Source organism: Hoplias malabaricus, chromosome 2 (genome assembly GCF_029633855.1).
Source record: "Hoplias malabaricus isolate fHopMal1 chromosome 2, fHopMal1.hap1, whole genome shotgun sequence".
NCBI classification, from domain to species: domain Eukaryota; kingdom Metazoa; phylum Chordata; class Actinopteri; order Characiformes; family Erythrinidae; genus Hoplias; species Hoplias malabaricus.
The window spans coordinates 74,745,537-74,760,624 of record NC_089801.1 but is presented as its reverse complement, the minus strand read 5'-3'; the positions used below and the strand labels follow the sequence as shown (position 1 = coordinate 74,760,624).

At 36.0% G+C, this 15,088-nt stretch overlaps 1 protein-coding gene across 6 annotated transcripts in view; it reads right to left on the bottom strand.

Annotated features, from left to right (window-relative positions):
* The window catches only part of dmd (dystrophin), a 163,759-nt gene that overhangs the window by 72,594 nt on the left and 76,077 nt on the right, over positions 1-15,088 (bottom strand). For all 6 annotated transcript variants that reach the window (XR_010800422.1, XR_010800423.1, XM_066661558.1 and 3 more), the window contains 3 exons: positions 12,986-13,175; positions 8,605-8,777; positions 5,331-5,487 (listed from right to left, as the gene is read on the bottom strand). Coding sequence is in view for 4 of the 6 variants with exons in the window: in XM_066661558.1 (XP_066517655.1) it covers positions 5,331-5,487; positions 8,605-8,777; positions 12,986-13,175 (520 nt within the window). In the remaining 2 variants the exon portion in view is untranslated. The remainder of the gene's footprint in view (positions 1-5,330; positions 5,488-8,604; positions 8,778-12,985; positions 13,176-15,088) is intronic.

The window sequence follows — 15,088 nt, the reverse complement described above, 5'->3', positions numbered from 1 at the left end:
TTGCTAAGCAAGAATCAAAATTAAAGCTAGAGACAGCACACACCGAATACAATCTCAAGGTTGAAGGGGCTGGCATAGCAGCCAAGTTATCAGAACTGCAACATGAAAAAGAATTAGCAACACTGGCAGAAACACAAAGTCTTGATGAAGCAGTACAAGCAAGTCTCTAGAGAAGGCAGCAAGAGCGATCTTACTGATGTAGTGAGTGCTGCTACTCAGCGAATCCGTGAGAATGTGGAACATCACTCTCAATTGCAGCTCTTTGTTTATCAGCCACCACACAATCCCTGTTGCCTCTGATTAACCTCAATATTCAGTCACACAATGGAAAAAAACATGAATCTTTTCAGCACACAGGAGCACACTGCTGACATTAGAGCCTCTTATGGTGAGAACAATGATATTCCTGTAGAACAGCCAGCTGAAAGCTTCTTGTTTCTTTATGAATAGAAACATATCTGGGAGTGGAAGTCCTCTTTCCGGAATGCAATAGATTGAACTTAATTGCCAGTGAAGATTTCCATCTCTTAAAGTTGCATGGGGCCAGGCTTCGAATCATATCATGCCACCAACCCTACAGTAGGTTTACAGATGGCATGGGAAGGCGCAGAGAAATTTTATGCTTCCTCTGAAGTGACAGAGAGAGCTCTTCTTGAGACTGAAAGAACATGGATATCTGCTAAGAGATTTACCAAAGCTCAAAGTTACCTGCCTGGGCTCTCATATTTACACTCTCCCAGGGGTGTGAACACAATTGTTGAGAAGTTGCCATTTGACTTTGTTTGTAATGAAGTATACAGACAAAACAATAATTTAGTTTTTAAACTTAGTTTAGTTCTATAAAACACCCCAAAATCTAAATTAACATGTCCTGAATGCATGTTCCCAGCCACTGGGTTCTTGGCTGAGTCACTGGATGGAACAGCAATTGTGATGCTTCCTACACTCATTGAGTGCTATCACATCCTAGATCATCAGTCAGAGATTCCTTCTTCAGATGCTGCACAGCTCCACACATATTTAAAATTAGTTGCTCACAAAATACCACAAATGGACACAAAAAGGCCCAAATCCTCCTTCTATTTGGGGTGCGCTATCCTGCATGTGCTCAGAGTATCAAACGGGTCCCCATTATACTCCATATGCTCAGCAGCTAGATCTTGGATGGGTCATTATGGGAGATGTTTGCCTAGGATCAATTTTAACGTCCACACCAGTGACCTTGAAAAATGATGCCTCTCTATCATTACTCCCTATGTTTGACATAAGCAATGGCCTGACTGCCTGGGTCCAGTAGAAAATACTTATGTCGTGTAAGTCAACTAGCGAGTTGTTCACCCATTTGGGCTGGTCAGAAAATAAGTTGGTTCACATGACATGTTGGCTAACTGGCTGAAGTGAACACACACCTAGAAAAGTTGGCTAATTGTGCAGCTGGTTTGAGTTGGTAGTGTAAATAAAGGAGCCATAAACAGACAGAGCAGTAGCAAGATGTGCATCCTGACAAAATATTCAATGTTGTTTTGTATTGTATTTTGTTTGTTTTCAGCACTGAACGTATATACACTAGCCTTGCTTTGAGAACGCCAAGAAGATTCTATATCAATTGTCTAGGATATGTCGGTTAAGAAATTCAGCACCCAGCTGCAAATGGTGGGTGTCAGTTCAATAGTGAGGGCGTTTTCAGAACTGCATTCTGAAATAGGTGTCTTTCCCCTCCAGGTGGGTGAGGGCTGTGTGGATGGCAGTGTTGACTGCATTGTCAGTGGACCCCAATGATATGTCCAATTTGTCCAGAATGATTTCCCAGATCCTATCCTATCCCAGATACTATCCTCTCGAATCATTTAATCACAATTGGAGTGAGTGCAATGGGACTATATGGGAGATATATAGAGTGTTGTGAAAATGTTTTTGCCCCTTCATGATTTCTTAAAATCAGATTTCTGAGAATATTCTCGGAAATATTCTGAGAAAAAAATCTCTGAATAATTCTGAGACAAAATCTCAGAATAATTGAGTAAATAAAGGTCTGTATAATTTTGAGAATATAATCAGAATATTTAGAGAAACACTGTTTGGGTTATTATTTATTATAATATGTAGATAGACAGACTAACACTCTGTGCGCCATGAGTGAGTTGTGAAAGAAGCAGTCAGTAAAGTGAACAGAATTATTTATTAAACGCATCCACAGAACATGGCTACTCCATCAGTGCAGCCCCTGACTGCGATGCATAAGGCTTTAGTTTATTGTACGAATTCAAGCTGTAACGCGATGGAGCCTCGTGGGGGCGTCGGAGTTCCACTCGCTCTGGATCGATCATTTTTGTGATCATTAATTGTATCATGTGAAACTACATGCCATGGGTTCGTGCACCGATTCAAAGTTTAAATACTAATCACACTGTGCTCCTGAAAAGAACCGAGTGTTTATTCTGAGAACTGAAATCTATACCATATTATGACTTAAGCAACACACTGCATTCCACAGTTACACTGTGTGTCTGCTCCATTATATGCAGCAAATAATTCTGAGAATATTCTCAGAATTATTCCGAGATTTTTTCTCAGAATTATTTCGAGAATATTGTCGGAATTATTCCGAATTTTTTTCTCAGAATTATTCAGAAATTTTGTTTTCCTCAGAATTCTGACTTTAATCTCTGAATCTTTTTTTTTTTTTTTAAACGATGTAGCCCTAAAACTCCATCGTGTGTTTCAGATCATCAAACAGATGACAAAAGTAAACACAAAATGCAGTTTTTAAATGAAAGATTTTATTATTAAGGGAGAAAAAAAATCCAAACCTACATGGCCCTGTGTGAAAAGTGTTTGCCCCTTAAATAACTGTTTGGGCCACCCTTAGCAGCAACAACTGCAATCAAGCATTTGCGGCAACTTGCAAAGAGTCTTTCACAGCGCTGTGAAGACATTTTTTGCTCACTCATCTTTGCAGAATTGTTGTAATTCAGCCACATTGGAGAGTTTTCGAGCATGAACTGCCTTTTTAAAGTCATGCCACAGCATCTCAATAGGATTCAGGTCAGGACTTTGACTAGGCCACTCCAAAGTCATCACTTTGTTTTTCTTCAGCCATTCATAGGTGGACATTGCTGGTGTGTTTTGGATCATTGTCCTGCTGCAGAACCGAAGTTCGTTTTAGATTGAGGTCACGAACAGATGGCCAGAAATTTTCTTTCAGAATTTTTTGGTAGACAGTGGAATTCTTGGTTCCATTTATTACAGCAAGTCTTCCAGGTCCTGAAGCAGCAAAACAGCCCCAGACCATCACACTACCACCACTATATTTTTACTGTAGGTATGATTTTCTTTTTCTGAAATGTGTTACTTTTACACCAGATGTAATGGGGGACACACCTTCCAAAAAGTTCAACTTTTGTCTCGTCAGTCAACAGAGTATTTTCCCAAAAGTCTTGGGGATCATCAAGATGTTGTCTGGCAAAATTGAGACAAGCTTTTCTTGAGCTCAGCAGTGTTTTCATCTTGCACACACATGGAGGCCATTTATGCCCAGTCTCTTTCTTATGGTGGAGTCATAAACGCTGACCTTAAGTGAGGCCTGCAGTTCTTTGGATGTTGCAGTGGGGTCGGCTGGTCACTCCTGGGAAGGTTCCCAGGGGGGGATCACACAGGATCTTGTAGGTTTGGATAAGCATGCTGTCTGTTCTTTTTAGTGCTTAAAATGATTAAAACTAGGCCCTGGCCCCAGGTCACAATCTCAGTTTTTAAGTCTAGGTGAGTATCAGTTTTTGAGAAATATGTGAAAAAACTTATTTTATTTAACTTATTTAGTCAAGCATTTGGCAGTCAATTGTCCCTTTAGGTGAGGGTGTAGATCTAGGGGTTCATGAATATTCTCAGCTGCTCGTATATTACCTCAGTTTGATTGGTGTTGGAGTAGAGGGAAATGATCTAATGGAGTCCTCACATTTTTGCTACCTTTCTGGTTACAGTACTTAGACTTGCCATAGTTTAATTTTACATTCAATTAATACTTCATAATTGTGTCCAGTCGACCTGATACAAAATCAGAACTAGCTATCTGTATGTTCCTATTGCAAGTTCCACAACTGTCCATAATATCTGATTCGATGCTGTTGCAATATTTTCTTAACTGGTTGCCTCTGCTACAGATCTGTCTTTGTGGACCCACATATATAATCCACTTTAATGAATAACAAATCTCATTACCACCAAACATGAAGATGAGACTCTGTCTAAATGGATACTAAAATATAAATGTTCTTTGTTCACCTGCCTCACACTACATTTTTTAAATACCTCTTAACATACTCACTTATCATAAAATAATTTTAACCCTAGTCACTGGCATTCGTATGCTTTATTCTCATTCCCTCTCTGATAGGTTTCCAATAGCAATACTCATTTTTAAAATGCTTCTTATTTTCATACTGCTAGAATCCTAAAAGTAGTTACTGGTTTCATTGGCTAATATATTTTTTCTTTCTCAGAGTACACAGATTTTTGTGATGCAGCCAAGCATTATACAAAAACAAGAGATATAAATACAAATTATGACAGTAAAATCTATAAACTTCTATAATTTTCTATAATCCCTATTTTACACAGTGTACATTTATAGGTCTTTAGTCATATACATCTAATAATTTTACTATTCATTTTTGAATTAATGCCCTTATTGGCTTTTGTCAGTTTCTGTATAACTGATTTCAGTGCGCTATAGCTGAACCTGCTTTGTGACAGTGTCGTAAATCATTACACAAACATAATAGACCTGAATAAATTTACATTAAACCAGGTGTGCTGCAAATGGAATTGAACAAATTCTTGCACTGGCTGGATTGTACCAAGATATCCGGAAAAAACTGCTCTAACAAAGATGTCACTAATTTATATATTTTTTATCAACAATACTGTCTGTGTTTACAGTGACTTTAACTGTGTATTCTTTTCTGGTTTGACTGCCTTCTATTATCACCGCTGACTGTTCTGTTTTGTTGTCTCTGTGTGGTTCAGTTTGCCTTTTTGTTCTCTGCAATTTATATATAGTAAAGTGATATTCGGTGCTAAGATTATGCTATATAAATTATACATTACGATTATTAGTAGTATTATTTTGTGTTTATTACTATTATTGTTATTGTGTGTATTATTATTATTATATTTTGTAAGGTATCAAAGCCTGTTCCCACATCCACACAACACAATTCCACTAAAACAAGATACAATCTCTCAAAAATAAAATATTAAATATTAAAAAATATTAAATATTTGAAAAATTAAGGATTTTTCTGTTTTGTGAGAAGTTTGTACTGGCAATTAACCTTAAGTGTGATCAACTGCTGATGCACAGTTGGCACATCACCCCCCACTGGTTTCTGATGGTCCAGCTCCTCCTTCTTAATCTGTAGCCAATGCAGCAGCTCTTGTAAAGACATGTGATAGTGCTTCCACTGCTCCATGCTAGAATCCAGGTGAGGCCTAGGGATATAAAATGCTAAAATGTAATTTAGTCAAAAAATCCATATTTGAATTTAACTGTTTAATGTAATGACTCGTTAGATAACCATTTTAAATTCAACTCTTAACCAAATTAATAAATATTTTTAAACATAAAATATGGTCTTTCTCCTATTTATTTCCAAGTCTGGATACATCATTTATCATTTTGGCCACTGTATAGGAGTACAAGTAGGATATTTTTCACTCCAGTTAGACAATGTGCCTGTACACATCAACAATAAACTGTAATATGTGTTTAATATGACATGGTTATGACCAGCCAGTATGACACTATAGTTGCAAGAGATAACTAACTGTGAATAGTGTCATATCAGCCAGCCGTATTAAAATCCCACCCAGGAATCTGAATTCAAGGAAAACCTGCAAGACATTAACAGCAACAAGAAGCTATCCCCCAGACAATGGGGATCATCATCTGGCTGATGAGCTGAATGCCTTAAACTACAGGTTTAAAAGCCTAGCATCACACTTCAACCGCTATTCACACCTCATTCAAACTACAACATGATGATTAGCAACCCTCCCTGAACTCTACACCTTCTGTCTCTCAGCCAGCACTTATAATCTATGAACTGTATGTGCACCGACATTATCCAGACAGAGAGAAATGAGGAAGAAACCAAGCCTAGACATTTTTTACCTTCAGGTCTTCACAAACATATTCAACACATCCCTAAAGCTTTAAAGGCTCCACAATAATAACCATTCCCAAGGCCAACCTCACAGGAATAAATGACTACAGACCTGTTGCCTTTAAGAGATATCACAAACCACTTTTTGGATACCATGAGGTTTGCACATTGGGTTAGCAGGTCTGTGGATGATGTGGTGAGCATAGAACTACACCTGCCAGTATTTCATCAGCTTCCTCAGAGGCAGAGAGCTGCAGAGGATACAATAATGTCCCTTAAGGATGTGTGCTCTCACATTGTTCACAAATGACCCCTCTGTCAAAAATCAGAAGTTTGCCAACGAGACTGTAGTCATTGTTCTTATCTGGCACTTTAGGACAAGCAACCCAGTTGAGCCAGCACTCAATATCCTCAACTATGATCGCTGGGGAGTCTTTAAAGTTTCTGAGAACCACACAAGGGAATTAACAAGGAACTTAAAATGGGACCCCATCATAAACACTATCACAAAGCATTTTCAACAGAGAATGTACAGGTGCTGGTCATAAAATTAGAATATCATGAAAAAGTTGATTTATTTAAGTAATTCTATTCAAAAAGTGAAACTTGTATATTATACTCATTCACTACACACAGATTGATGTATTTCAAGTGTTTATTTCTTTTAATTTGATGATTAAAACTGACAACTAACGAAAACCCCAAATTCAGTATCTCAGAAAATTAGAATATTATAAAAGACCAATACAAAAAAATGGATTTTTAGAAATGCTGAACAACTGAAAATTATGAACATAAAATGTATGTTCATGTACAGCACTCAATACTTAGTTGGGGCTCCTTTTGCCTGAATTACTGCAGCAATGCTGCGTGGCATGGAGTCGATTAGTCTGTGGCACTGCTCAGGTTTTATGAGAGCCCAGGTTGCTCTGATAGTGGCTTTCAGCTCTTTTGTATTGTTGGGTCTGGCGTACTGCATCTTCCTCTTCACAATACCCACAGATTTTCTTTGGGGTCAAGATTAGGCAAGTTTGCTGGCCACATAAGAACAGGGAGACCATGGTCCTTGAACCAGGTACTGGTGGTTTTAGCACTGTGTGCAGGTTCCAAGTCCTGTTGGAAAATGAAATCTGCATCTCTATAAAGATGGTCAGCAGCAGGAAGCATGAAGTGCTCTAAAACTACCTGGTAGACAGCTGCGTTGACCTTGGACCTCAGAAAACACAGTGGACCAACACCAGCAGATGACATGGTACCTCAAACCATCACTGACTGCGAAACTTTACACTGGACCTCAAGCAACATGGATTCTGTGTAAATGCAAAATTTACTTTTATCAGAGAACATAACTTTGAACCACTCAGCAGCAGTCCAGTCCTTTTTGTCTTTAATCCAAACGAGACACTTCTGACGCTGTCTCTTGTTCAAGAGTGGATTGACACAAGGAATACGACAGCTGAAACCCATGTCTTGCATACGTCTGTGTGTGGTGGTTGTGGAAGCACTGACTCCAGCTGCAGTCCAGTCTTTGTGAATCTCCCCCACATTTTTGAATAGGTTTTGTTTCACAGTCCTCTCCAGGGTGCGGTTATTCTTATTGCTTGTACAATGGTTGTCTTTTGTCTTTTGTACAATTGTGTAGCCTACAGAACTAGACTGAGAGACCATTTAAAGGCCTTTGCAGGTGTTTTGTGTTAATTAGCTGATTAGAGTGTGGTACCAGCTGTCTTCAATATGGAACCTTTTCACAATATTCTAATTTTCTGAGATACTGAAATTGGGGTTTTCTTGTACTTTCCAGCCTACTTAAAGGAGTTTCACCAGCCTCAGCAGTTGCTGGTCTAGTTCTACACAGACATTACAGAGTCTACAGTCACAGTCTGGTGCAACATTGCCAGCAAACATGATATTAACAAAGTGCAGGACTCCACAAACAGAAAGCATACAGAGAAAATCATCATTGGTGTATCACACCCCAACTATCGTTAATTTCAGCTCATCACCTCAGGCAGGCACCTTGGCCACATAAGGTTTAAAACATTCAGAAAGAAGAATTTACATTGTAGTAAAATGTTTCATTTTTACAGTGTTGATCTACATTCATCAGATGCATTTCACACTATGAATACCCTTATACCTTTCATTGTGAATGGTTGTGGTCATGTTTACATGTGTGTGTAAAATACTGTACTGTGAAATGTCTCTTGTCTGATACTGTGCATCGTGAGATACTGTTAAATCAAAGAGAAATTCCTTGTACGTGCAAACATACATGGCCAGTAATGCCCAATTCTGGAATTAATTTAATATTAATACAGTCATTCTATAATATTGTTAGGTGCATGACTGAAATGCCTTTGTGCACTTACCTGCCACAAGCAGTGACACTTGTTAATGTCCACATAAACCAAAAATGCAGAAAATAAAAATAAATAGGTCATACCTGATATTAATGACTTTTTCACGCAGGTCATGCCATCGCTGTCCCATGTTGTCAAGACGTTTTTGAAGCAGTAAAGCATTCTCTGTCCTTCCCAATGACATTACTATGCGTCGTCCACTTTCATCTAGTGAATGGTACATATCTGTGTGGGCATCTATTTCCATTTGGAGGTCCTGTAGGAATTATCAATAGTTCATGCTTTTTAAGTAATCAGCATAAACTATTGTTCTGTTTTCACAGCAGTTTTTAATTCACTTGGCTAATCTTAACTGGTAAAAAATATATTTCTTCTTATTATTACATGTCCATAATAAAGAATATCAAATGTAACAATATATCATTTTGTATTAACAATATAGCACTTTGCCTAAAAGGATCTGGAGTTAGCAGTTTTTCAAAAACTATTCTTGTAGATATATACCATGTTATTTATATGTTAACTTTGATACCACTATTATACAGTTGTTTGCATTAGTTAAAGGACTCCTGGTAAAATACAGTTATGTTTTTCTGAATGAACATCCTCGACTTTTATATAAAAAAGCAAACAGAAAACAGAGATAAAAGACTAAATCTACATTTTCCAATATTTTGAAATCATCTGCTGCACAGTATTAATGCTTTAAAATATGCAGAAAACATGTTTATGTTCCTGTAGAAAATCAATAAAACATGTAAAGTGTACTTTTAATAAACATTATAACACTGACAAACCATAATTACTCTTCGTTTGTTAACTACAGTATGCTTCAACGTTCATGCATTTGTTGTATTAATTATAACTAATCCTGTTAATTTTATTACACATATGTAGCAGTTATTAATATAAATCAGTACAAGAAGGAAATAAAATCCAAACCTTAACATGATATGTCTTCCTGTGTAACATTTCCGCAAAACGAATGAGGTGAAAAGTCCCTTATTTTCCTGACATATGAATGTATATAACAGAGCGTAAACAATTCAGATAATAATATAGAAGGAACAAAAACAGTCAACAATGAGAGAAGCTATTGTGCTGAAATCTGTCTGTAGGCTCCCAAATGCCTGCTGAGGCAAGCACACTGGTGCTGTTGTCCACAGAGAGCGTGGGCACTGCTACGCTGGAAAGGGTCAGCTCTGTTTCGGAAAAAACAGAAGCTTCTCTTTACATCCTACAAGTTTGTCTGCCTCTTTATATTCAACTGTTCTATGTCCTTTTGCCAAGTGCACATATCTGTCATTCCAGTAAGTGCATGATGTTCCAGACAAAGAACTCAGACTTCTCATATGTCCTTAGGTAACCAGCTGAGGTGGGTACTGACCAGTTTATTTACAGAGTTACATACACTTAAGTAAAATCCTGATGGAGTCATAATTACCTGTGTATTTTCAAATTCTCTGGAATGCTCAGACAAACTTTAGTTCCTATAGCGATTCAAAGAACTCTCAGATAAAGACCAAAAAACTTATGTAATTCTAGTCATTGTTTAAATTAATTAACAGGACTTTTATTTGAGTATTAGTTTGTAGTCCTCAGCTAATCAAACACTATACATAAGAATTTGTGCTGAAAATGGCAAAAAATAAACAAAATTGAAATTTATGTTTATATTGCCATTATAAGACAGTATGTAAACAAACAAAGGACAGTAAATATATATAATTCTAAAGTGCTATATTGTGCCAAGAAAACTGTCATAAAAATGTATAGAGTAACACATATCTACAGAAACCACAAGAATTACCAAATTTTCTGTAACAAGGATTTTTCTTCTGGGTCCAACTGTATTGTATTTGGATAAAAAAGTACATTCTATACCATCTCCCACAAAGGGCAACATGTGTAGGTAGGTCTGGATTCAAGTTTAGTGAGACCAATATATTGATATGTACATATTATTTCTTGTTATTACAGGTATTACATAATACAGTTATTATTGTTTTTAAACAAATCATTGTATGTTTCTTCTTTTTCTTTTTCTTATATTTCCAGGAATCAATAACTCAAGAACTGCTTAAATGTTACAACTTAGCAACCACCCAGGATGCCATAGCATCTGCCAAGTTACACCTTAGCAATAAGTTGGGAAAACCTAGAGACTACTTAGCACAATCACATGCAAAACCACAGCAACCTGGCAAACTCTTAGGGACACCTTAGCAATCTCTTGAGATACCATAATGACTTCCTAGAAACCATATCGCAACCACATTGGATACCATAGCAACTACCTCACAACACCTTAGCAACCATCTGGGATACCATAGCAGCAGAATAGTGACACCATAGCAACCACCTAGCAACCACTTCAATCAACATTTTAGTACCACTTGGGATATCATAGAAAATGCTGAGTGACACCTGTGTACATTACATTTAAAAAATACTGTGGAAATTCTGTTCAGAAATGCCCATGAACCTCAAACGTTAGGTTGTTAAGTAAGGAAATATAAAAAAAGCAATCTCAGTTGACTGAGACTGTCAATGAAACATATAAACTGTGGCAACACAGTTCCTGACAACTACATTAAGACATAGCCTCTGCTGTGTCATTGAATTTGTGTGATGACCATTAGTATGAACCTTTTTATATACTGTATTTACAAACCATGTGCAGGAAAAACATTAATCTGTGCTTTGTTCATTCTCTTTAACATTTATTTAACTGAATTTAATTGACAAAATACAAAGAAAATGTTTCAAATATTTTCAGTTACAAACTTGAATCTATTATATAAATATAAAAAATGTTTAGAATTTGATGTCAGCTGCACTTAGAAGCTGTAGATTCCAAACACTGAAATTTTATGTATTCTATGAACTGCTGAACAGTCTATTGTTGCCATTGTCTGCAGAGAATTCAGAAGTTTTTATCATTTATATATTACTTTCTGTGTATCTTTTCAGTCAAGTAAATACCCAAGAAAAAAATAAATATACCAGATTCTTATGTTTCATTACATGTTATAAATTAAATTTTATATTTTTTGGAGAAATGGGATGTGTAAATGACTTCTGCTGACAAGTTGACTAGATATTTAGTGCCATGCCCAGAATAATTATTTTACTTATTTATTTAAGCACAGTGCTAAAAAAAATCTGGAGAAAAAAATTTGGTCATAATTTCTTTTAGATGTCTTGATTCTTCACAATGCTGTATTATTTACAAAATGTAGTTGTTTTCCCCCAGCCTCTCAAATTTCAATCCTGCTATAAACTACAGTAATTACTTATTTATATAAAAAAGCAAAAACCTTAAGGGCTAAAGTGACAAATCCTGCTGGACTAGTGCATATTTCTGTTTTGTTTCGCTGATTAGCGGTTAAACTTTAACCAGCTCTCTGTTTACCAGCCCTTTTACAGCCATTTAGCACCAACCTGCTGTGTACACTTTATAGTTCACATGGATCAGGTTCTCATCAGAAACAAATTGCACCAGAGTTCATTTGGGACCGGACTGAGACCACCTCCTCTCAAGGATTTCTGTATGGATGTTTAGGTCCACATTCAAGTGTGACTACTTCTTTCACACATGACCAAACAAAACTGCACCAAGGATCAAAATGATCAATTTAACAAAACTAAAATCTGCAGCTGTGAAAACACCCTAATCTAAACTAAGAAGAAAGTATATGTTTTGAATGCAAAACAGAAAAAAAAAACTTAAAAAACATGTTTTTAAAATATACTTGGTTACATTATTACTGTTAGTGGTTATTTTGATAATGATTTTTGTTTGCATTTTGCAACCATTTGCATTAATTTTTTTTAATATTTTTGTTCGTTTGCTTTTTTTCCTGATAAGGACTTCTTCTGCTTCTTTTTATTGCTTGTGACTTTTGGAACGCTTTTCTTGGGTAAGAGGGTTTTAGAAAAAGGCATTCGCCTTGAATCTCCATTGGCCACTGCTCTGAAACCTCCTCTGGGATAGAGTCACGCTCACCCTATCAGCTTTCGAGCTCTTGATTCAAAATTCAAGAATTTTGTTTGCAAATGACCTTTATGAAAGCAAACTGTTCAGTCTAGAAACCTGAACACTTTAACAAATTTGATATTGTAACAGTAGAAGAACCCTTTAATCAAGCAAAAGTTTTTTCTAGTACAACAAGTGATTTGGTGCCATAAAGAAACATTTCCTAAAACATGCTATATATAACCATCTATGGCACATTCTCCATCATTCTGAAGAACCTCTTCATGATGCAAAGAACACTTTAATCATGCAAAAGTGTCTTCAACATTCAGGGTATTGAACCATTTAATTTAATAAAGAACTATAGTAGAACCATAAGAGTGTACTCTTGTATTTTAGTTATTCTCTCAAAATATGTCTACGATTTGTCACACCTGATTCATGAAGTGTTCAAATTGGCACATTTAAAATAATGATATACTTACTTGCCATTGGTCTAGTAAGTGCTGCACTGTGGCTGGGCTCTTCAGAAGCTGTTCCTTATATGTAGCATCTTGCAAGACATTTGCTGTAGTTTCTGCTTCAGTTAGCCAATTAATAAACTTTTCCAGGTCTATATAAAAGTGTTGTATTTGACGTTGTCTTGACGCCAGATCTGCTTCTTTGTCCTCTACACTAAAAAGAGCAATACCAAATAAACCATTATTCAATACAGAAGTCAATAGTGTGCACCAAAAGCTACATTTGCCAACATCGGCTCACCACAGATGCACTGTGAGGCCATATGCACTGTTAGGGCTGTATTAACTTTGTTGACTCAAGTGATACATGAAATAAGACACATTATTGTTTGCAACATTTCTAAAAATGCACTGTAGCAGTAGGAGAAATTTACATATCCTTCTGAAGCTGTGTAAAGAGATCTTTTGCCATGAAACAAATGCCATTATCCTTTTGCGTTTAAACAAATTTCATTAGCATTTTGCCATGAAGGGTTCACATTTTGCTATTTGTTCAGAATGTTCAGAATCATTTGTGATGTCTTGTAAATTGAGTTTTTTTTAAACTATTTTCATACATCTTCCTATAAAAATATTTATTTATTTTTTATTTTCATAGATACCATTAAAAATTCAGTTTAAAAATGTATTTATTTGGAAAAAGATTACATTTGTTAGCTACCATTTGTACAGCCCTTAATTGCAATATTCCACATTTTCTTAGCTATTTTGGTAAGTTGCAATGCAAACAGAAGAAGTGAACATGTCAGTATCAAAACATTTTAATTGCAACTGTTTTATGGGAGAAGTTTGTTGTCTAATAGAAATGTAGTGGTGCCAATATTTAAAAATTTAAACCTTTTCTAGGACTGAAATTAATTGTTTCTATAAAATATTTCTACTAATAAATTTACAACTTAATACTAATATAGTTCTAATTTTAATTATAACCTATGTGATAAAAAACAATGTCTAAACAAGTTTTTAAATGGGGATATTTAGCTTATATAAAACAGAGTTAGACCAATCAGCATCAACCAAACTCTGTGCTGTGTACATGTCAACAACCACTTTTTTTAATGACAGCCTGTGACTTTACATTCAGCATTCTAAATAAAAAAAATAATTTTAAGATTGGTTATTAAAAAGCCCTTAATCAATAGAAAATAACTTTCATAAGTTTAAATTTTAAGTAGTGTCACAGTCACATAGCTTCAGGGACCTGGAGGTTGTGAGTTCTAGTCCCGCTCCGGGTGACTGTCTGTGAGGAGTTTGGTGTGTTCTCCCTGTGTCCATGTGGGTTTCCTCCTGGTGCTCTGGTTTCCTCCCACAGTCCAAAACCACACGTTAGTAGGTGGATTGGCAACTAGGTGTCCCTAGGTGTGAGTCTGTAAGCGAATGTGTGAGTGTGTGTCGCCCTCCAGGGTGTGTTCCCACCTTGCGCCCATAATTCTGGGTAGACTCCGGACCCACCGTGGCCCTGAATTAGATAAGTGGTTACAGACAATGAATGAATGAATGATCTAAAGCACAACAGAAAGCGTTCTAACCAGAATTTCAAACTGTTGAATCGGGAAATGGGTAGCATCTGTTTAAATGCTACCCATTTAAACTTAATACATTCCATATTATATGAGGTTTAGCTATACATTTATAATTACTCAATATCTGCTTTATCTTAATCTCACATGATGACTTTTACAGTTTTAAATTAGGCAAATGAGTTATTATTCATTGAGGTCTATAGGTCTGTTTAAATTTTATTTATAAATACATAATGCTAATTATATAATAAATCTTGCTAAAACTTTTAAATAAATCTTGCTGAAATTATTTCAGTTTGTAATTCGATATTGTTTGACTTTTCAGTGTATTTTAGAAAAAATAGCAATAATACTGAAAACTGTTATAATTCTGGCCACTATAATTGTGACATTATATTTTCGTACTGTTTCTTGTCTAAAGTGTAGTGTGTCCCAAAATGTTTGTCCATATTGTATATGTGCTAATTCACATGAATGACTAATCACCTAATCTAAACTTGACTAATCAAGTTTTACCTGAATGTTACCCATAATTACCCCTGGT